At 39.9% G+C, this 23,303-nt stretch overlaps 1 protein-coding gene across 8 annotated transcripts in view; it reads right to left on the bottom strand.

Annotated features, from left to right (window-relative positions):
* Nucleotides 1-13,362: 13,362 nt before the first annotated feature.
* Nucleotides 13,363-23,303, bottom strand: part of LOC132118371 (L-rhamnose-binding lectin CSL3-like) — a 63,411-nt gene continuing 53,470 nt past the window's right edge. For 4 of the 8 annotated variants that reach the window (XM_059528184.1, XM_059528180.1, XM_059528179.1 and 1 more), the window contains 5 exons: nucleotides 14,520-14,629; nucleotides 14,362-14,406; nucleotides 13,903-14,023; nucleotides 13,701-13,811; nucleotides 13,363-13,505 (listed from right to left, as the gene is read on the bottom strand). In XM_059528184.1, coding sequence (XP_059384167.1) covers nucleotides 13,706-13,811; nucleotides 13,903-14,023; nucleotides 14,362-14,406; nucleotides 14,520-14,629 — 382 coding nt within the window. In that variant the 3' untranslated portion in view covers nucleotides 13,363-13,505; nucleotides 13,701-13,705. Of the gene's footprint in view, nucleotides 13,506-13,700; nucleotides 13,812-13,902; nucleotides 14,024-14,361; nucleotides 14,407-14,519; nucleotides 14,630-14,724; nucleotides 14,861-14,928; nucleotides 15,004-15,118; nucleotides 15,143-15,225; nucleotides 15,401-23,303 lie in introns of those variants that run through there. The other 4 variants (XM_059528183.1, XM_059528182.1, XM_059528178.1 and 1 more) reach the window with 3 other exon arrangements.

The following is a 23,303-nucleotide window of genomic DNA, read 5'->3' as shown; positions in this document are numbered from 1 at the left end:
TTGCATTGTCCTGCTGAAATAAACAAGGCCTTCCCTGAAATAGACGTTGTTTGGAGGGAAGCATATGTTGCTCTAAAACCTTTATATACCTTTCAGCATTCACAGAGCCTTCCAAAACATGCAAGCTGCCCATACCGTATGCACTTATGCACCCCCATACCATCAGAGATGCTGGCTTTTGAACTGAACGCTGATAACATGCTGGAAGGTCTCCCTCCTCTTTAGCCCGGAGGACACGGCGTCCGTGATTTCCAACAAGAATGTCATATTTGGACTCGTCTGACCATAAAACACTATTCCACTTTGAAATAGTCCATTTTAAATGAGCCTTGGCCCACAGGACACGACGGCGCTTCTGGACCATGTTCACATATGGCTTCCTTTTTGCATGATAGAGCTTTAGTTGGCATCTGCTGATGGCACGGCGGATTGTGTTTACCGACAGTGGTTTCTGAAAGTATTCCTGGGCCCATTTAGTAATGTCATTGACACAATCATGCCCCTGAGTGATGCAGTGTCGTCTGAGAGCCCGAAGACCACGGGCATCCAATAAAGGTCTCCGGCCTTGTCCCTTACGCACAGAGATTTCTCCAGTTTCTCTGAATCTTTTGATGATGTTATGCACTGTAGATGATGAGATTTGCAAAGCCTTTGCAATTTGACGTTGAGGAACATTGTTTTTAAAGTTTTCCACAATTTTTTTACGCAGTCTTTCACAGATTGGAGAGCCTCTGTCCATATTTACTTCTGAGAGACTCTGCTTCTCTAAGACAAAGCTTTTATAGCTAATCATGTTACAGACCTGATATCAATTAACTTAATCACTAGATGTTCTCCCAGCTGAATCTTTTCAAAACTGCTTGCTTTTTTAGCCATTTGTTGCCCCCGTGCCAACTTTTTTAAAACCTGTAGCAGGCATTAAATTTTAAATGAGCTAATTAAGTGGATAAAAGTGTAAAATTTCTCAGTTTAAACATTTGCTACGTTATCTATGTTCTATTGTGAATAAAATATTGGCTCATGTGATTTGAAATTCCTTTAGTTTTCATTTTATTAAAATTTAAAAAACGTCCCAACTTTTCCGGAATTTGGGTTGTACGTTATACTGTACATGTGCTAAAACAGGCTAAAATAGGGTTGGCTATGCTGTAATGGAGCAACCGTTGTTATGTTATCTTGTGAGCCATTAGGATTCGTGTGTCCTGAAACCAAATAATTGTCTTTATCTTTAGAAAAAGACAATCGTGTCCTGCTGCTGTGGTCTGAATATCCAGTCTGTCTTCATCATGAAGTGATGAACCCCCATCATCAGACTCCGTTCTGGAGATTGTGTGTATGTTTGTTTATTTTTACAGACATGTTTCATCATAAAACTAGGTAAGCAGGGCCTTGTAATAACATGGTAAACATGTCATAAGTCGGTCAATCGTGCATCCAGAGTTTATCTTACTGCATCTCTATAATACATTTCTGCAATGGCTATACTTGTTACGGTGCTTTCAAGTCGGGGTCTGGGGTTGTTTTAAGAGCAAAGACTTGTTTGCCAAACTAGTGTTAAGCGACACTGTCCGCATTTTTAAAGTTAAAGAGGGTAATGAACTCTTTCACCATCTATTATTGTTAGAAAACTTAATCATTGTTAGGGGGATCAACTAGTTACATATAGCTAAATTATATCCTTTGATTACAAAAAAAAAATGTAATCAGTTACAGTCAGTGAGAAAAAATAATTAAATTGCTGTTAATTATGAAAATGTTACATCTGAATATTCTTTTCATACACGACCAGATTTAATTGATATATTTCATAAACTACCTTAACTACTTTAAAATATGAGTCAGATGTTTCAGGAGTTAAAGACCTATGCTAATTTCCTATTTGGCTGATGTATATATATTTGTTAAATTGTAGTGTTTTACCAACCCCCTTGTTAGATGCCGTGGCATTTCCCTTCATAGGTGTGGAAAAACCTGATTTCAAAACAGTATCATAGCTGTTAAACTTTCTTGTTGTGTTTTTAAATATGTATTTAATCTCCAAGCAAATCTGATTTCGTGTTGTTTGTGCTTTAAAATGAAATCACGATCACAATCCTAATTTAAGTGATGAAGGATTTTGAAAAGTCTGACGGTCATTAGTTGTCGAGTGCTCTAATGTTAAACCTGTCCTGTTTACATGTTTCAAAAGATTAACGGTTGAAAACATTACAAGTCTTAAAACACGTAATAAAATGTTATCAGTTACAATACTTTTTTAAAGAAATTGATATAGTTGCACAACCTTTTAGATTTTAAATAGGGTAATTTGTGATCTATAACCTATTACAAAGTTCATAGTAACCTCCCCAAAACTGGTCTTAAGGTCTCAGCTACAGCTAAACGTTAAAACAAAAACTTAAGGTCCTTGTTGGCAGTTTTGTGAGGTGTGTGTGTGTGTGTGTGTGTGTGTGTGTGTGTGTGTGTGTGTGTGTGTGTGAAAACCGTGTGGCTTGAAAGAAAAATGTTTTAGCTTATATATGTGATTTTACTACAAACTATAAGCATTCTAACTAAGAAACATAATATGTTTTTATTTATTTTTTATTTTCCAACCAAACCGGTTGTTCGCAGTTAAAAAAGTCATAAGAATGTTTATTGTGTTTTGAAAAGAAAGTAAGTTATGATATATAAATAATATTTTTTTTTTGTTTAACATCAACCACAATGCGTTTATGTATTTCTTCTGCCTCATGTATGCAACGGTTACCGTACACACAAAGAGAAATGCATAAACTCAATTGTTTTAAACAACCTAAAGCATTTAGTCTCTCATTAAAAACTCTTACATTTTTTTCTTCACGCATCTATTTTCATCTGTCTCTGGACTCTTGCTAAAAACATTTGAGTACTGACATGAATCCTACACGAAAGCTAAAAAATAATACTTTTTTTAAACTATTTTAAACATCATGGTTAACAACACCATTTGGAAAGTGAGAAAGTACGTCTAATCTATTGTATAAAGTTCTGTGAGACATTTGTAGCAACAAACACTTTTGGTTTCAAAGAAAACTTATGACAACTCATTTGCAATCTAATATAGGCATTTTCGTGTTTGTGACCTATTTTTTTTTTTACTTTAGCTGACCTGCAGCACACCATTTACAACACCAGAACCCCGGAAAACTAATTAGATTACAGTTGAGTTGCAAACCCCCAAAAACCTTTAGATGTTTTACAATCTTCGCTGCCATGGTCGTAAAAGTAAACACAAAGACACCAGACACGTTTCTACACACTACTAGAGATGAAATATTTAGCCTTTCCTGTAATGTTGTAAAAGTTTCTTTGGCAAGAAAAGCCAATCTTGACATATCACATTCATTCCTGTTTAATATTTGTGTTTGCCTAAACGCATGTTTTAATTGATATAGCAAAGATATAGCAATGATAGAAGTTAATATTGACAACATAAAAGACGTATTCAAGGATTTAGACTACTAAAGTATGTGTGAGAGACTTATTAAAATTAAATAAAACAACACTTTTTTCCAACAAGGAATTTTTGTTGAGATGAAAAAATTTAATCGTATAGGTTAACCTAATTTTAAAGTAAAAACATCGGTCTAATATTAAAACCAGGTAGAATGTTTTTATCAAATGAGAACTGATGTGTTGTTATTAAAAACATTACTTTGTTTAATTATTTTAACATACATTTAAACCTTTGCGACCAACGTCATTAGGGAGGTGGGGGATGTGTTAGTGTGTGTTTTTTATTTTTTATTCGATGCTTTAAACATTAAAAACATAAAGACGTACATTACTGTTAGATTTACAAATACGGTCTGAGATTACACTCAATTTTTGTTCACACTCTGTACATCATAAAACAAAATAAATGTAAAATAAATGAAACAACGCTTAATAAAAAATAAAAATGTAATGATAAAAAAAAATGTAGGGGGGAGTAACAGATTTTCACATTAAGAAACCAAAGTCCTCTAATGAAGAATACAAAAATCTTGCTTTGGGTCTTTTCATTCCTTTTAACGTCTCCAAATATATCACAAATTCCTCTTTAAACGCCACTAAACGTGGTGGAATATTGAAAAACATACATTTATGAATCTAGAATTTCGTACCAGAAGTTAATATTAACAAAATAAATGACATATTCAATGATTAAGGCTACTAAAGTAAGTGTGAGTGGCTTATTAAAATAAAATAAAACATCAAGGACTTCTGTTTAGATTAAAAATAAAGAGCATATATATATATATATATATATATATATATATATATATATAGAAAATCTTGCTTTGGGCCTTTTCATTCCTTTTAACGTGTCCAAATACATCACAAATTCCTCTTTAAACGCCACTAAACGTGGTGGAATATTGAAAAACATACATTTATGAATCTAGAATTTCGTACCAGAAGTTAATCTTAACAAAATAAATGACATATTCAATGATTAAGGCTACTAAAGTAAGTGTGAGTGGGTTATTAAAATAAAATAAAACATCAAGGTCTTTTGTTTAGATTAAAAATAAAGAGCATATAGGCTAACCTAGTTTTAAAGTAACTCATATACATAGATGTATCTAAAGATCCTGAAACAGTCCATACAGCAGCAGCAGCTATATATGCTCCAAGGGTTAGGTATAGAATACCAGAAAAAACATCTAATCATCCATCTGTTTATACTACAGAAATGATTGTCATATTTTTGGCTCTTCAGTGGGTTTGAACACATTAATGTACCTAAAGTAGTCATATGTTCAGACTCATTTTCAGTACTATCAAGTTTAAAAGAGTTGTGAAGCTTCTACTAGACAAGACATTTTGTCAGTCATTTTACAGAGTTTGTTCAGAATACAAGCAAAACAAATATTTATTTTGTATGGATACCCACACATATAGGTAATGAAGTTAATGAAAGTAGTGGACCAGATAAAAGCATTAAAATGTCAGACATCGTATTTAATACTCCAATGAATAAATTAGAAATAAAAGGTCTAATTAAAAAATAAATAAAAAATAAAAATATACGTGTCAAATTAAATGGGTTGGTTAGAATAAAGGACGGCATTTATATAATATTCAAAGAACATTTGGAAATGAAAGGAGAATTTTTGGGAATAGAAGGGAAGATCTCGCCATAGAATTGGACACATTGCACTTAATCAGTCATTATTTATAAGAGGAAATACATGTGTCTGGACTTTGTGTTAAATGTGATCTTCTGAAACAATTGAACCTATTTTAATAAAATGTAAAAGATATGACAACGAAAGATTACAACTTACAGAAGCACTTAATATAGCAATAAATCAGATCTCAAAACACCCTCTGAAATTAGTTAGTTTCACAATCGAATTACAACCATTTCAAAACCCGTTAGATGTTTTTACAACCGCTTGATGTCTAACTGATATGCACGCGCCAGGAATCACACAGATGCCAGACGCCGGACACATTCGCGTTTCGGTGCTTGAGATGACGTCTGGTTTATTTACTAGATAACACGACACAAGCTTGACAGAAGGAAAGTGTGTTTGTGTGTGTGTGTGTTTATTGACATAGCTTGAGAAATTAAGCTTGACAAAAATAAAAGATCTATCGACGGAGATAGTCTAGATTTAGACTAGGCGTAGATTAAAGTAATTAACTTAATACATTAAAAACAAATAACACTTTTTTCAACTATGTTTTTTTTTTCTTCTTTTTTTTCTTTTCTTTTTTTTAAGACTAGCCTAAAAGTAAATAAAAATCATATAGGCCTACATCATTTAAAAAGTAAAAATTGACCATATGTTTAAACGGATATAAAGTTTTCACTAATTAAGGACTGATGTCTATTTATTAAAAACTACTTAGTTTAATTATTGTAACATTTAAATCTATTTGATGCTGCTATCACGCCTCCTGCCCGGCCCTCTCTAGCGCTGGAGGCGTGGTTTATTTCCGGAGCATTCCCAAGCCTCATTCTAACTGTTCATCGGTGCCGGGAGGTTGTTTTACGGAAGGCTTCGCAACTCTGCCGGAGGATCTTTTTATTTTCTTTCGTTTAACAGTCTAGATTTTAAAAATTGTAGTTAGTGTTAAAGTACAGCATAGTTTTGACAAGTATCTTGTGCTGGTGTTTTAAAGATGGGGTCCGATGTATTTTCTTTGAGATCAGCGTAAATGCCTAAGTTACCTTTTTTTCTTTTGTTTTAAGTTTTCACCCGATGTGACAAACGGATACTTTCTTGGTTTATAACATTGCTTTACATTAGCTTCTTTTTTTTTAGTTTGAGTCGATCTAATGTTACCGGAGACATCGTAACACTTTGCTATGAGATCTTTTTTTTCTTTTGTTTAACTCTTGTCAGTAAAATTTTAGTTAGTGGTAAAGTACAGCATAGTTTTGACAAGTATCTTGTCTGATGTATTTTCTTTGAGATCGGCGTAAATGTCTACCTCTTTTTCTTTTGTTTTAACTTTTCTCTAACATCGTGACAAAACTCCTACTTTTCTGGTTTGTATCGCTGCTTTACATTAGTTTCTTTTTTCAGTTTGAGGTAAGATACAAATGCTAAAACTCTATTACTTAGTTTTCTTTCTTTTCTAGCTGGTAACAAAACACCATTTTTAAATTGTAATGCTACAAGCTCTCACATCTTTTTCACGTATTGCTTAACGAAAACATATCTGATAGTTTCTGACTTGTTTGGTTGGTTGTTTTAGATAAATAACCAGTAACCTAGTTTTATTTCATTTGTAACAACTTTAACAACGTTTTTACCGTTTTCCAACAACGAAAGCGATCATTACATTGTTTCCATTACTGCTATGTGTTTATAACCTTTTTCTTGAAATGCACTGTGTATTTAAAACCTTAATAAAATCTTCCCTTACACCATTTTCATGATTTCGCCCTTTTCAGAGTTTAAAAAAAAGCACATAGCTTCCCAACACTTCTCCCTCCCACCGAAATTCCTTCTTGGGTTCATAAGTTCATATTAAGGTCACTGGCTGTACAGGGAGGGGAGGGGGGTGTACAAACAGGTGTCCAGAACAGATGGCTTTTATGACCCTCATCAATCAAATTTTTGGAGACAACCCGCACTAGATCCTCTCTAATATGTGTTTTTGTCACCAGCAATAGAGTATGTTCCTCAGTTTTGTTACAGTAAATTAAGCTCCGAAAAAAAAAGTTTTTGTGAGTTTCTTCTGTTGTCCTGTGGAAAAATAATAATAAATTAATTAATCAGAAAGTATCGTGCTGTTGTCACGGCCGGGATCCAATGAGGCACGGAGATAGAACCAATTGCGAGTAAGTCCTTTATTAAGGGGTAATCCAAAAAGCATAAACAGTCCAGGCTGGGGTCAATAGGAAACATCCATCCAAAACATAAATTAAACAAGAAGACAAGGCAAGGGCATGAACTGACGGACATGAATAAACAACAACTCCGTGACACATACTAAGACAGACCGGGTTATATACACAAAAGGATAATGGGGAAACAGGAGACAGGTGGGGAACAATCAATTAACTAAACAAGGAGGAAGGTGACCAAATAAGGAGACAGGAAGTGATAATATGATAAACACCGTGGGAACTGAGGACACCTAGTGGAAACCCAGGGAACACAACCCAGACACTGTGACAGTACCCCCCTTCTACGGAGCGGCTCCCAGATGCTCCGAGACAGACACAAAACAGAGACCAGGAGGGATGCGGACAGGTGGAGGCTCAGGGGGAGGGACGGAGGGCCAGACTAACATAAAGGAACAGGGACAGACATTAACACAAAAACAAAAGGAAAAAACAACATGAAGCCCCCCAGGGCGGAGCAGAAGACCACCACACCCTTGTGGTCATGGCCAGAGTCCTCCAGGGCAGAGCGGAAGACCACCACAACCGTGTAGTCAGGGCAAGCGCCCCCCCAGGGCGGAGCAGAAGACCACCATGTCCGTGTGGTAAGAGCGGAAGCCCCCCAGGGCGGAGCAGAAGACCACCATGTCCGTGTGGTTAGAGCGGAAGCCCCCAGGGCGGAGCAGAAGACCACCACAACCTTGTGGTCGAGGCCAGAGTTCCCCAGGGCGGAGCAGAAGACCACCACATCCTTGTGGTCGAGGCTGGTGTTCCCCAGGGCGGAGCAGAAGACCACCACCACCATGTGGTCAGGGCGGAAGGCCCCCAGGACGGAGCAGAAGACCACCACCCCCCTGTGGTCAAAGCGGAAGCCCTCCAGGGCGGAGCAGAAGACCACCACATCCCTGTGGTCGATGCACAAAGCCCCCAGGGCGGATCAGAAGCCCACCACTTCCGTGCGGCCGGATCAACGGGAGGACGAGACTCTGGTAATTCCATGGTGTCTCTACTGGACTCCAGAAGATCGGTGCTGGCCTGACACTGCTCATGAAGATCATTGGTGACTTGCATTTGCTCATGAAGATCAATGGTGACTTGCCCTTGTTCATGAAGATCAGAGGTGACTTGCCTTTGTTCATGAAGATCAGAGGTGACTTGCCTTTGTTCATGAAGATCAGAGGTGACTTGACTCAGTCCTTGAAGGTCAACGGTGAATTGACTCAGTCCTTGAAGGTCAACGGTGACTTGACTCAGTCCTTGAAGGTCAACGGTGACTTGACTCAGTCCTTGAAGGTCAACGGTGACTTGACTCAGTCCTTGAAGGTCAACGGTGACTAGCCCTGACTCTGGAGGGTCAACGGTGACTAACCCTGACTCTGGAGGGTCAACGGTGACTAGCCCTGCCTCTGGAGGGTCATCGGTGACTAGCCCTGCCTCTGGAGGGTCATCGGTGACTAGCCCTGACTCTGGAGAGTTCCCTGGCACCTGACTCGACTCTGGGGAGTTCCCTGGCACCTGACTCGACTCCGGGGAGTTCCCTGGCACCTGACTCGACTCCGGGGAGTTCCCTGGCACCTGACTCGACTCCGGGGAGTTCCCTGGCACCTGACTCGACTCCGGGGAGTTCCCTGGCACCTGACTCGACTCCGGGGAGTTCCCTGGCACCTGACTCGACTCCGGCGAGTTCCCTGGCACCTGACTCGACTCCGGGGAGTTCACAGGCACCTGACTCGACTCCGGGGAGTTCACAGGCACCTGGCTCGACTCCGGGGAGTTCACAGGCACCTGGCTCGACTCCGGGGAGTTCACAGGCACCTGGCTCGACTCCGGGGAGTTCACAGGCACCTGGCTCGACTCCGTGGAGTTCACAGGCACCTGGCTCGACTCCGTGGAGTTCACAGGCACCTGGCTCGACTCCGGGGAGTTCACAGGCACCTGGCTCGACTCCGGGGAGTTCACAGGCACCTGGCTCGACTCCGGGGAGTTCACAGGCACCTGGCTCGACTCCGGGGAGTTCACAGGCACCTGGCTCGACTCCGGGGAGTTCACAGGCACCTGACTCGACTCCGGGGAGTTCACAGGCACCTGACTCGACTCCGGGGAGTTCACAGGCACCTGACTCGACTCCGGGGAGTTCACAGGCACCTGACTCGACTCCGGGGAGTTCACAGGCACCTGACTCGACTCTGGACTCTGGACAGGCGGCCATCTTGTACTGTGGTGCTGCGCTGGCGGCCATCTGGGGTTGTGGCGCTGGACTGGCGGCCATCTTGTACTGTGGCGCTGGACCAGTGGCCAATTTGGGCATTGGCGCTTGGTTAGTGGCCATCTTGTACAGTGGCGCTGGACTGACGGCCATCTTGTGCTGTGGCGCTGGACTGACGGCCATCTTGTGCTGTGGCGCTGGACTGACGGCCATCTGGTGCTGTGGCGCTGGACTGACGGCCATCTGGTGCTGTGGCGCTGGACTGACGGCCATCTGGTGCTGTGGCGCTGGACTGACGGCCATCTGGTGCTGTGGCGCTGGACTGACGGCCATCTGGTGCTGTGGCGCTGAACCGGTGGCCAATTTGGGCATTGGCGCTGGGCTGGCGGCCATCTTGGGCTGTGGCGCTGGAACGGTGGCCAATTTGGGCATTGGCGCTGGGTTAGCGGCCATCTTGTGCCGTGGCGCTTGGCTGGTAGCCATCCTGGGCAGTGGTGCTGGACTGGCAGCCATCTTGGGTTGTGGTGCTTGGCTGGTTGCCATCCTGGGCAGTGGTGCTGGGCTGACGACCACCCCGCCGGAAGAGATAGAAGTGGCTGGGGCATCCCACCAAAGCCGATGCTGCAGGTAGCGCACGAATTCCCAGAATTCCAGTGTCTTTAACTGCGCCATCTCCTCCTGAGACACTGGATCATCCAGCCCGCCATTAAAATAGTCCTTGAGGGCCGCATCGTTGTAGCCCATGTCCTCGGACAGGGACCAGAACACCTGAGCCAGGGCACCCACTTCATTGCCCTCTTGGCGGAGGGCGATCAACCGAAGGTACTTGGTCCGCCGCTCCGCCATCTTGGCTGGGGAACGGAAAAATTACATACCGCTGGTTCCGAGTTCACAGGCACCTGACTCGACTCCGGGGAGTTCACAGGCACCTGACTCGACTCCGGGGAGTTCACAGGCACCTGACTCGACTCCGGGGAGTTCACAGGCACCTGACTCGACTCCGGGGAGTTCACAGGCACCTGACTCGACTCCGGGGAGTTCACAGGCACCTGATTCGACTCTGGACTCTGGACAGGCGGCCATCTTGTACTGTGGTGCTGCGCTGGCGGCCATCTGGGGTTGTGGCGCTGGACTGGCGGCCATCTGGGGTTGTGGCGCTGGACTGGCGGCCATCTTGTACTGTGGCGCTGGACCAGTGGCCAATTTGGGCATTGGCGCTTGGTTAGTGGCCATCTTGTGCAGTGGCGCTGGACTGACGGCCATCTTGTGCTGTGGCGCTGGACTGACGGCCATCTTGTGCTGTGGCGCTGGACTGACGGCCATCTGGTGCTGTGGCGCTGGACTGACGGCCATCTGGTGCTGTGGCGCTGGACTGACGGCCATCTGGTGCTGTGGCGCTGGACTGACGGCCATCTGGTGCTGTGGCGCTGGACTGACAGCCATCTGGTGCTGTGGCGCTGAACCGGTGGCCAATTTGGGCATTGGCGCTGGGCTGGCGGCCATCTTGGGCTGTGGCGCTGGAACGGTGGCCAATTTGGGCATTGGCGCTGGGTTAGCGGCCATCTTGTGCCGTGGCGCTTGGCTGGTAGCCATCCTGGGCAGTGGTGCTGGACTGGCAGCCATCTTGGGTTGTGGTGCTTGGCTGGTTGCCATCCTGGGCAGTGGTGCTGGGCTGACGACCACCCCGCCGGAAGAGATAGAAGTGGCTGGGGCATCCCACCAAAGCCGATGCTGCAGGTAGCGCACGAATTCCCAGAATTCCAGTGTCTTTAACTGCGCCATCTCCTCCTGAGACACTGGATCATCCAGCCCGCCATTAAAATAGTCCTTGAGGGCCGCATCGTTGTAGCCCATGTCCTCGGACAGGGACCAGAACACCTGAGCCAGGGCACCCACTTCATTGCCCTCTTGGCGGAGGGAGATCAACCGAAGGTACTTGGTCCGCCGCTCCGCCATCTTGGCTGGGGAACGGAAAAATTACATACCGCTGGTTCCTAGTGGGACGGAGTCGTTCTGTCACGGCCGGGATCCAATGAGGCACGGAGATAGAACCAATTGCGAGTAAGTCCTTTATTAAGGGGTAATCCAAAAAGCATAAACAGTCCAGGCAGGGGTCAATAGGAAACATCCATCCAAAACATAAATTAAACAAGAAGACAAGGCAAGGGCACGAACTGACGGACATGAATAAACAACGACTCCGTGACACATACTAAGACAGACCGGGTTATATACACAAAAGGATCATGGGGAAACAGGAGACAGGTGGGGAACAATCAATTAACTAAACAAGGAGGAAGGTGACCAAATAAGGAGACAGGAAGTGATAATATGATAAACACCGTGGGAACTGAGGACACCTAGTGGAAACCCAGGGAACACAACCCAGACACTGTGACAGCTGTTGCACGAAAGATGCATCCAATTGAAATGCATTAGTTAAAAAAAAACGTGCTGCAATCACGAAAATAACGAAATAAACGTGTCCCTGCCACTGAATCAATAGATTAAATTACGTGACCAAATCACAAACTGCCGTGAGACTGGGACACGCTAATTGAACGTGAAAAACAAATCATACGATATAGTACGATTTAACCAATACATTAAATTGTGCGAATTCGTACGAATTCGTCTTGATGGGCTTTTATTAAATGCAATGAACAAATTGTACGAATTCATACGACCCAGCTCGTACGATATCGTACGATTTAGCCACTTGGTTAATTTGTACGAATTAGTATCTACGAATCCGCCATGAGAAAGGGTTGGTAAAATCATAGGCATAGGCATCTGTCTAGCTACAATTGTAATCTGTAAATAATAAAATTTAGTTACAAGTTAGTTAGTTAGTTTTATATTTTATTAAAGTCCTATTTTGACCCCTATAATAGGCGTTTTGTTTTTTTAGTTTTTTTACTTCCATAAAATTTGGGGAGGGGTCACAACAATACAATTCTGCTTAGGGCACCCATTTGGCCAACAGCAGCCCTGCATACATTAACATCCCTAGTGTCCCTCTCATGGGACACCACACTTATTTACAAAAGTTTTTTTTTTTTTTTTTTTTTGCATTTGCTTAAATTTTATTTCTGTCATTGTTTATTCACTCACATGTGGTCCCAAACCTACATTATATAAATGTTTTTCTTGTGCTGTACACAAAAGATATTTTGACGAGTCTGGATAACCATGCAGTCCACACTGACTTTGAAAGGGGAAAAATACTCTGGATGTCACTGTGGACCAGCAACCGTTTGGTTTTCAACCTTCTTTCATAGAGTTTATATTTATATATAGTGTTCCTATAGCTCAATTGGTAGAGCATTGCGTCGATTCCCCGGGAACACACGATAGGTAAAAATTGATAGCCTGAATGCACTGTAAGTCGCTTTGGACAAAAGCGTCTGTGTAATACTTTGATTTAATATTTAGCAGAAGGAAACTTTTTCAAGTTTAAAACTTGAGTGGGTACACGAAGGTATAAAAACAAAACCCTAACAGATTTTAATTTTTGGGTAAATTCCTTTAATGTTATTAAAACACAGAGAAAAAAAAAACCTTTAAATAAGTTACTTTAACTCAACCATTGGGTTAAGGCTGACCCAGGATCTGAGTAACACAAACTACCCAAAACACTGAAGAAAAAAAAAAAAAAAAAAAAGGCTCAACCCAGCATGTGTTAAAAAACCCGGATTTTTTTTTATAACATTTGTTTAATAAATGCTTCTGTAATAAGCAGTGCCATGACATGATTTATTCAAAGGACACCAGTGTTTGTGTGTGAAGGAGGGGAGGCAGATTTCATTTCAACAGCAATTTATTTGTATGAAGCTCTTTGAAAAACGATTTCAAAAGCAGATTTGAGAGAGACAGAAATAGTGTGCCAAAGAGGATGTGCCGCTTCTGCTCTTCCAGGCCATTTCCTCACCTTCTGGTGCGGATCATGCTCTGTAACATTTAGACAAATGATTTTTAGGATTTAGATTCTAAGTCAAAGTATACAATGAACCAATTTTAAAAAGGTGCTCAATAGCTTACCCTCAGAGAGAAAGTAGTAAAATAAGGAAACCCCACTAAAATCAAACTGCCATTTAATTCCCCACTACTCAATTGAAAATAGGATCCAATTTTTTTTTACCTCACAAAACTCATACGCAGGAATACGTCACTTCCAGGTACTTATAGACTCCTACACATGGATCAGAGAACTCCGAATTTGAAGCTAGTACATGGCAAGACTTCTTTCCATTGCACCTATTAAAAAAAAAACCCGCACAACTTTGTTTAATAAATACATTTTCCATGGTTTGATTAAGTGACTCTAGTCTGATTGTTTCTGCTTTACCTGGAACGCATACGGTCAGTCCGATTAGAGTAACAGTGTGTTGTAGTTGCCAATTGATGAGGGCAGGTTGCAAGATTCCGCCGTCCATAATTGGCATAATGAACAGAAAGAACACCCTCCTCTGAAAAAAAAAAAAAAAAAAAACCATTCAGTCTTCGTATTTCAACGTCTCATTAAATGGGTTACTTCCGGGGGGGGGGGGGGGGGGGGTTTCCTCCTTTGTGAAACTTACTACCCATTTACAAGTGAAAGTGACCGTTTTTTTTTATAAAGTGTTCAGTTGCATTCACACACAGTTTGGTTGAGTCAGCACACTGCCACTCCCAAAGATTTAAAAAAAAAAAAAAAAAAAACTACACATCTCACACGTGACAACAACAACATTCACAGCTCAACCCCTAAGGATTAAACGTCTGTAGATTAAAAAAAAAACCCAACCCACAGCTAATAAAATCTTACCACAGGTAATGTCACCTCTGAAACCTTCGCAAGTTATGTGCTGCTCTAGAATTAAGGTGGAAAATAGGAACAAGGGTCAGTAATGGCAAAAAGCATTGAAATTATGAAGCATTGAAACACATGAAATTAAAAGATTTGGGATCAAGCCATTGACTTACTAGATTGGAGACACTCATAAGATACTTCCAGGTATTTATAAGTCCCAAAACAGGGATCATTGAAAACAGAGTTCACTGCTTGAACAGAACAGCTTTCTCTTCCATTACACCTGATGGACAGTCACAGTTACTTAAAATACAGACACAAGTATCACAGTTGTTCCCACTCTTGCAAAATAATAAAATCTGCCATCAATTAAATTACCGAGTAGCCATCGCTTGGAGGGATGTTTCTGAGGAGCAGTGCACATTTGAGAGCTGCCCAGGTGGTTTCCCAGCAGAGCAAGTTTCGCCATCAGTCCGTCCATAGTTGGCACAAAGGACATTTATGAATCCAGAGCCTTGCACACATAAGAAAACCATGAGAATCATTGTAAAGTTTAAACGCAGTATATGAGAAATTACTCACAACAACTGAGGGATGCAGAGTCTCCTTCACAGGTCACGGATTCTTTTGCATTGTCCCATGCAGAGAGAAAACATGCTGTTTGGGTGAGAAAAGAAAGAAATAGCCAAGTAAAATTACTTTAAACAAATCATGACATTTTGTCCGTTACTAGGAATTGGGACTTCTTTGTACATTAACGGGGGCATCTTACCATGTTGACACAGCAACAGCAGCACTGTAAAATCAAACAGAAACAATTTAAAAAAAGAAAAAAAAAATCAACAACTTGAATTAAAGAGAAATAAAAGAGAACAATACATGTGACTCCACTTAGCTTTTGCACCAGCATGGTAGATTGGAACATTCAAACAAAAACAAATCTGGACTTATAAGTTTCATTCATGCGCAGACATGATGTGCGATATTTAATGTGCATCTCGTCAAGAAGGCAGGTTCTGTAATCAGCGGTAAATCTCAATCACCTGGGCGTTTCACATGGAGCAGCATTTACTACACAGAGCCGTTGATCAATGCGCAACGTGCGCAAAATATGATAGTGGTTTTGCGCAGCTTGTCAGTGACATTGGCTCTGTGTGCAGCTCCATGTGAAAGTGCCCAGGTGATGGAGATTTACCTCTGATTACAGAAGCTAACTTTTTTACAAAATATGCTTTTCAAAAAAGAAAAAAATACAGTTTCAGTCTTTGTCTTTGTATTTCAAAGTTTCACATTTCATTAACGTGTTACTTGCTGTTTCTTTTTTATTATTTGTGAACCTTACTATTGTGACTTTACCCATTTAATCCCAAAATTTAAAATATCAAATATCAAAATGATGTGTCATTAATGACCCCTGGAATTAATCAATAAATGTTTTTATTAGTTTTTTGTTTTTTTTTTAATGGAAAAGTGTGTGTTTTATGGCTGGTCACAATTGTGACCGGAGAGATAGTGTATACTGAAGTTAAATTATTTCTGAAGTTAAATTATTTCTATATATGTGTCCATGTGTCCACACTCAACAAAACAGAGTAATTTTGACTTTCATATATTAATACTAGATGCCTTAAAAATAATTTGTACCAAAAACCTTTGTCATATATTTGTTAACATTAACTAGGCTTTTGTTTTGGAGCTTTGAATCAGCCATCATCTTCTCATGGTGCAAACAGAAAATTAACTGCTCTGGTCATGTGACAATTTGCAACAACCATTCCACGTTCAAAGTCAATTAAAGCCCCTTTCTTCTCCATTCTGATGCTTGGGTTGAACTTCAGCAAGTCGTCTTCACCACATCTAGATGCCTAAATGTATTGAGTTGTTGCCATGTGATTGGCTGATTAGCAATTTGTGTTACCAAGCAATTGAACAGGTTAAAGTGGCTGGTGTGTTTATACATTGGGTACGGAAATTATACAGACCCCCTTAAATTTTTCACATTTTGTTATATTGAGCCATTTGCTAAAATCATTTGTTCATTTTTTCCCCTCATCAATGTACACACAGAACCCCATATTGACAGAAAAACACCGAATTATTGACATTTTTGCACAATTATTAAAAAAGAAAAACTGAAATAATCACATGGTCCTAAGTAGGGGTGATTGTTTCAGATAAAGTTATTTCTATAAGTTTTAGTTTATACGTTTTTTTTAAATGATAAAACTTTTTTTTCAAATTTTTCAAAATTTAGTCAATTGACAAGATCATGTATTTGGATTTATAGGTATGTTGTTACTTAATGAAATTACTTTCATTCATTTGAAGAGTGACTTACCAAATGATTTCTGGAGATTGTAAATAAACTTAAGATACTTAATGAAATTACTTTCATTCATTTTAATAGTGACTTGCCAAATTATTTCTGGAGAGTGTAAATACTGTAAATACTGCAAATAGGCCCTATTATTACAGGCATGTTACCTTGTTGGTTCTTTTTCTGTCACTGTTCCTGACACACTATTTATGAGGCATCGTTTTCTTTACTATAGCCTAACGTACTAACTGTATTAATGTTTTAGTAAAAATTTAGGATAAACAAACAGAAAAATAAACATTAATTGATCACTTTTACTTTTGCTTGATCGAACCGAGATGCTTTTTACACAGCTCCTGCATACACTGGAATTCCATCTGATCCACATCATCAGCATTCGTTTGCACCTGGATACATGGCTGGACTGGCCATTGAGCATACCGGGCATTTGCCCGGTGGGCCGACGTGCTTTTTGGGCCGATATCTCATACTCATAATTTTTTTTTTTTTTTTTTTAAACGGCCCATAAAATTTGTACATCGGCGGCACATTCGTTTTGTTTTGCTTAATTGGCGGCGCTGGGTTTGTGCCGGTGTAATGCATTGGTCAAAGTCAGTGTTAGTTTTTTTTTCTGACAGACCAGCCCATGAAACACGTAGATCAGCGGCCCATTGGCTCTTTTCTTGATTGACACTGGGCTGGCCCAATCACAACTTTAAACGAGTGAGCGAGCGGCAGCAGTGTCAGTGTGTATCTGTAAAAAAAGATGGAGAAGAAACGCAAGGAATGTGCAGATAAATAGCATGAAAAAATAGAACCAGGCCCTTAAAGCAGACACTGTAAACTGTGTCAAAATATATGTTTTCTGACCTTCATCAGCTCCTGTGGCAGATGATGATAGTGAGGAAGGAGAGAGATGAGAAAGTGTAGAGCCTGCGGTAAGCATAACTACTTTCAAAACACTTAGGCCATGTCATGAGTGTAGATTATTTCCACATCTGCATAGTTGACGATTACCGCAATTCACTAGAAATTTAATAAGAGGCGTTTGTAAACCATGTTTTCCGCCAAAATAAAAGCTTGATGCAGTTTGCGTCAAAATAAAAGATCATGTGCTTATCTCTTTCAAGTATAGAAATTGGTACAACTAATTAAGAAAGTTTCCTTTATTTTTTTGTGCATTTGTTTTACAAAATACTTGAATTAATATTATAACTATTATTATGTATAGGTGTAATGTAAATAGACACTGTAACTAAAAGAGGTTTGAATTTTTCTTTGTTTAATTTGCACACTGAATATGGGTTGGAGCTTTTAATTTTGAGCTCTCAAAGTGCACCAGATTAATGAATTTAACATTAAAATGCACAAAATTTTCTCACGGGGGGCATGCCCCCGAACCCCCCTAGAAGAACCAAGGACACACCACCATAGTTTTAACAAACAAACTGTAAGAAACACTGCTATTGCTATGCCAGAGCCGCTTATAGCTTGTTTTAGGATTCACCGCTGTGGAGTATAGTTCGACTGTATTAATAAATATACAATTTTTACTTATTTCATCTGTTAACTCTCACTCGTTCCTATACTCACTCATTACATGGCATTAGTGGTTTTAATGAATAGGAGTTGGTATGCATATAATTAAGGGCGTCCAAAGATGGGTGTTGTTTATGATCATATAGTGGGCCGGTCTGGGCAAAAATGCCCGGGCCGATTTTTTGTCCCAGTCCAGCCCTACCTGGATACCATGGTAACCAGTAAACATCAGGTTATCCATTACCTGGCAAACTGCATTGTTTTTTTAGCATTTGTTTTATACATTTTCTAGCTCCACAGGTCGCGTTCGGTAGCTGCCAGAAACATCTGATGTTTCCTACACATTTTGCGCCTGATCACATGGGCAATGTTACGACAACCACATGGGACATTCTAAAACGCTTAACATGGTTTAATGTACTAATACATGTTTTTATAGACGGCCACCCCTTCACCACATAAATACCAGCAGGACTGGACTTGGTCTAAAGTATGTCCTCCTGGAAAAGCACCATTCAATAGTACCACTGCAAGAAATTAAAAATTCAAATACAGTTTCCAGCCCTGGGTATGATTATTTTTAACATTTGACTATAAGTGTATCTGATAATAAATGTGTGTTCTGGGAATGAAAAGCAGCTATTCTAGTAGTTCTCAAACTTTTTGGCTGCAGGGACCGCACTAACAATAATGGAAGACTGGGCCCCTTGACTTTTGCAGTTTGTGTTACTGAACAAAGATGAGAGATTTTGGAGAATATTTCACTCTCATTTTCAACCTGATAAAATATTTTTACAGCTCGGAAAATGTATACTTGGAAAATGTATATTATAAAATGTCTATAAATGTTTTATATTTTATTAATTTGCATTCTCTGACCCCTTGGTTGAGTACAACTCATTTACTCATTTATTTTCCCACATTATTTTTCTAATTATATATTGCACAACTAAAGCAATAAAGAGGAAAAAATGGGTCCAAATTGCTTTTTTGTAATTGTTTTGCATTAAAAAAAAAATCATATTTCCAGAATAACAATCAAAGCGTAAGCTGAACTGAAAAATCAGCATGAACTACAGAATGTCTAGGTATTTGGATTGTCCATCTTGAAAACACAAGCTTGTGTAAAACCTGATGGTTTCACTTGTTAGCATTAGATTAGATTTTGAGAACTAAAACTTCAATTAAATGAATCCCAGATTTTTTACGTGTATCCCTTTTTTTAGTCCAGGGACATATGTTCATGATAACATCCAAAGGAAGAAGTTGTCGTGGCCTTTGAAATTCGGTTCTCCAGACTGGTCAAAAGTGCCATCGCTGGAGATATTCTAATTATATGACCAGCACCTGTATGATTGTTCAGAGGTTATGTGTGTGTGTAGGAGGGGAGGCAGGTTTCATGTCAACAGCAGTTTATTTGTATGAGTCTTTTTGAAAGAAACCATTTCAAAGCAGATTTGAGAAACAGAAGTAGTGTGCCAAAGGAAAAAAAAAATGCTGCTTCTGCTCTTCCAGGCCATTTCCACCACCTTCATGCTCTGTAACAGTCAAACAAGTCCTTCATGCTCTGTAACAGTCAAACAAATCCAGCATTATAGTTTTCACTGAGATTTTGAGTCCAAGTATACAATGAACAAACTTTTTTTAGAGGTGCTGAAAAGCTTACGCTCAGATGAAAAAATAAAAATAAAACACACCCTGCCATTTGTTGAATTTATTCCCAACTACTCTTATTTGAAAATAGGGTAAATCTCAAGAAGAATGTTTTACTCACAAACACGTATGCAGGAATACGTTACTTCCAGGTACTTATAGACGCCTTCACATGGATCAGAGAACTCCGAATTTGAAGCTAGTACATGACAAGACTTATTTCCATTGCACCTTTAAAAAAAAAAACTATTGTTTTCTTACTTCATGTAAAATATTAAATGGCTTGATTTAAGTGACCCTAGCCTGAATACATGTTCTGGCTGTACCTGGAACGCATACGGGAAGTCTGATCAGAGTTACAGTGTGTTGAAGTTGTGAATTTATGATGGCAGGTTGCAAGATTCCGCCGTCCATAATTGGCATCATAAACAGAAATAACACCCTTCCCTGAAACAGAAAAACTGACGTTGATAACTTCAAGTGATAGCCAACCATCACATGGAGAAAAAAAAATTCAGCTTCATATTGCAACAACTTACATGTCATTAAATGGGTTACTTGCTGGGTTTTGTTTAATGAAACTTACTAGCTATTTCCAAGTGAAAATTATCAGTTGTGATTTTTTTTTTAAGTGTTCAGTTGCATTCACAACACACGGTTTGATTATTAATGGGAGTTTGCAGACTGCCACTACTGTTCCTAAAGATCAATTTATAAAAAATAAAGGGGGGGGGGGGGGTGATTCTTACCACAGGTAATGTCACCTCTGGAACCTTTGCAAGTTACATGCTGCTCTAGAATCATTTAGGTGGAAAATAGGAACAAAAGGTCAGTAATAACAGCAAAAAGCATTGACCAAATTATGAAATTAGAAAATTGTGTGTATCAGTCCATTGTCTTACTAGGTTTGAGACATTCAGTGTTGGGGAGTAACTAGTTACATGTAACGGCGTTACGTAATTGAATTACAAAATTATTGTAACTGTAATTAGTTACAGTTACTACGAAAAAATTAGTAATTAAATTACAGTTACTTATAAAATTTTTAACGATTACAAAGGGGATTTCATTTGAATATTTACACACATCTGGGATTGTAATACAGATTTAACTGATTTCTTTCCCAAATTGCATTGACTATTCTGAGACACACCTCCCAAATAATTTCCGGGATGCGGAAATACAGTCTGGTTCGTAAAATCCAGTCATAAAAACGGAATGCCTAACGCGGACGGAATATCCCACATTTTGGATGACTAAATCAAAAGTAGGTCAGTACACTTGAATCAAAACATGACATCGACTAGTGTCTGTGAATATAAAGCCCCAAAAATGCAATATATGACTTGCACATTCTGCGTGTCTGTGGAAATCAGGCGCGGACTGGACACCGGGAGAACCGGGACAATTCCCGGTGTCCTGGCAGCCGATTTTGCCCCACTATTTAATATCATTATTGTATAATTGCCTGCCTAATGTACTAAAGTGATCATTTGCGAATCCGCCATTTGATAATTAAATCTCTAATAAGTCATGAAGTGTTAGTTGTGACTCGCGCGCTCTCTGCGCCTCCGCCAAACGGTTTCGATCAGACTCAGAGTAATCAATGCGAGAGAGAGAGAGAGAGAGAGAGAGAGAGAGAGAGAATAGAGTGGACAGCTGGAGCAGAGAAGCAGAACTCCTGTTCAGGGTTTAGGTCAGTTTCATCTGTAAAGATGCTTTTTTGTCTTTGTTTTTTTATTTATTTAATCAAGCAGCAGCACGTTGCTCATCAGTCATCACTCAAAATACTATATAAAGGATATCATTATTATCTGTTTTAATGTTGCAGTAGAAATTCAGATTTTTTATAGGTTTAGGGGGAGCTACGACAGACAACAACACAACCCTTATGAAAATTAACATTTCAATATTTAACTATAAATCCAGAGAAAATGGTTACTATTGTTTAAATAACCAAAATGGTAACCAAAATGTAAAATTATTTTACAAATGTATTTATTCAAAAATAAATACAAATCCATTTGCAAAAAAACAAAAACAAAACAAGGTTATTTTACTTTTATATAGGCTAATAAAAGCAAGGTTAATTTTTGTAAGGGAAAAACATGACTCATGTACAGTATTAGGATTTTTCTATAAAGATATTGTAGTATTGTATTGTAAAGTATAGTTTTGTTCAATCTTGAGTATTAAAGTCATGAGAGAGATGGATAACAGGGCAAAATAAAGAGACTGAAGAGGAAGTGAAGGTGCAGTTCAGGAGAGAACTTTTATTTTGCATGTCCCCAAATTAAAGATTTAAACCTTTTTTTATGTCAGGTCCATACAAAAAAATAGTTTTGTCCATGAATTTGTTTGTATGAGTTAGAATTTTCCAGTCTGAATTTTTTTCCCAGTCCGCCCCTGCTGTAAATTAATGGCAAAGACATAGTTTCATTTACTACACATAGGCCTACTGAAGCTCGCAGTGTTTTCAACCCCTGCCGCCTCATTATAGGAATATACACGAGCACATAAACATAATTTCTAGAACTGCTCTGTGTCACTTCATGTGCATTTTACTTATTTTGAGAAAACTATCATATACAAAGAGACAGCAGTTAAAAAAAAAAAAACACCAATGTTTCAGGAGTTTATTACACAGAATACGTCACATGCTTATTAGATAACTGTATTTAAGTTGATGTATATGCTTTTATTTATTATTCTTTAATTTTCACAAATTTAGAAAAGTAATCAAAAAGTACTCAAAAGTAATTAGTTACATTACTTTAATAAAGTAATTGAAAAAGTTACACTACTATTACATTTTAAACAGGGTAACTTGTAATCTGTAACTGTCACGTAAAAGAACACAAAATCCAATTGCAAGTAAAACAGTTTATTTGCCACAACGCAAACAGCAGGGAACAAGAAAATAGAGCAGGTGAGCTGGTGAATCGGTGAGCTGGAGAGCTGTCCCTGTAACACGGAGACTATGAGGCACTGACCCGAACCAACCCAGAGAATTCTCCTAGGAACAGGCGTGGAAGCACACTGAGCTATCTCCTTGGCAGAGCGCAAGAAGAGTGATCGGAGGACAGAGAGCAAGACCAGCATCGACAAACACAAACAACGATCTGACAACATGCAGTAACAACCACAAGACAGATAAAGACAGGACAGAGCCAGCATCAGGTGCAGCCATGCTGATTAGCTCATCAGCCCAATGATTGCCGGAGCAATGCTGAATGAACAATCAGACAGAAACGAGAAAACAGACATGCAGAATGAACACACAGATCTATGAACCGTGACAGTACCCCTCCTCCTAGGAGCGCCTCCTGGCGCTTCCAGAGGAACCTACCTGGCGATTGTAATCATCAATAAGCGAATGATCCAATATGTCCCTAGCGGGAACCCAACTCCTCTCCTCCGGACCGTAACCCTCCCAGTCCACCAAGTA

The sequence above is a fragment of the Carassius carassius genome, chromosome 37, assembly GCF_963082965.1.
Source record: "Carassius carassius chromosome 37, fCarCar2.1, whole genome shotgun sequence".
Classification (NCBI taxonomy): Eukaryota; Metazoa; Chordata; class Actinopteri; order Cypriniformes; family Cyprinidae; genus Carassius; species Carassius carassius.
The sequence above is the reverse complement of the archived record's forward strand: the minus strand, read 5'-3'. Positions and strand labels throughout refer to the sequence as shown.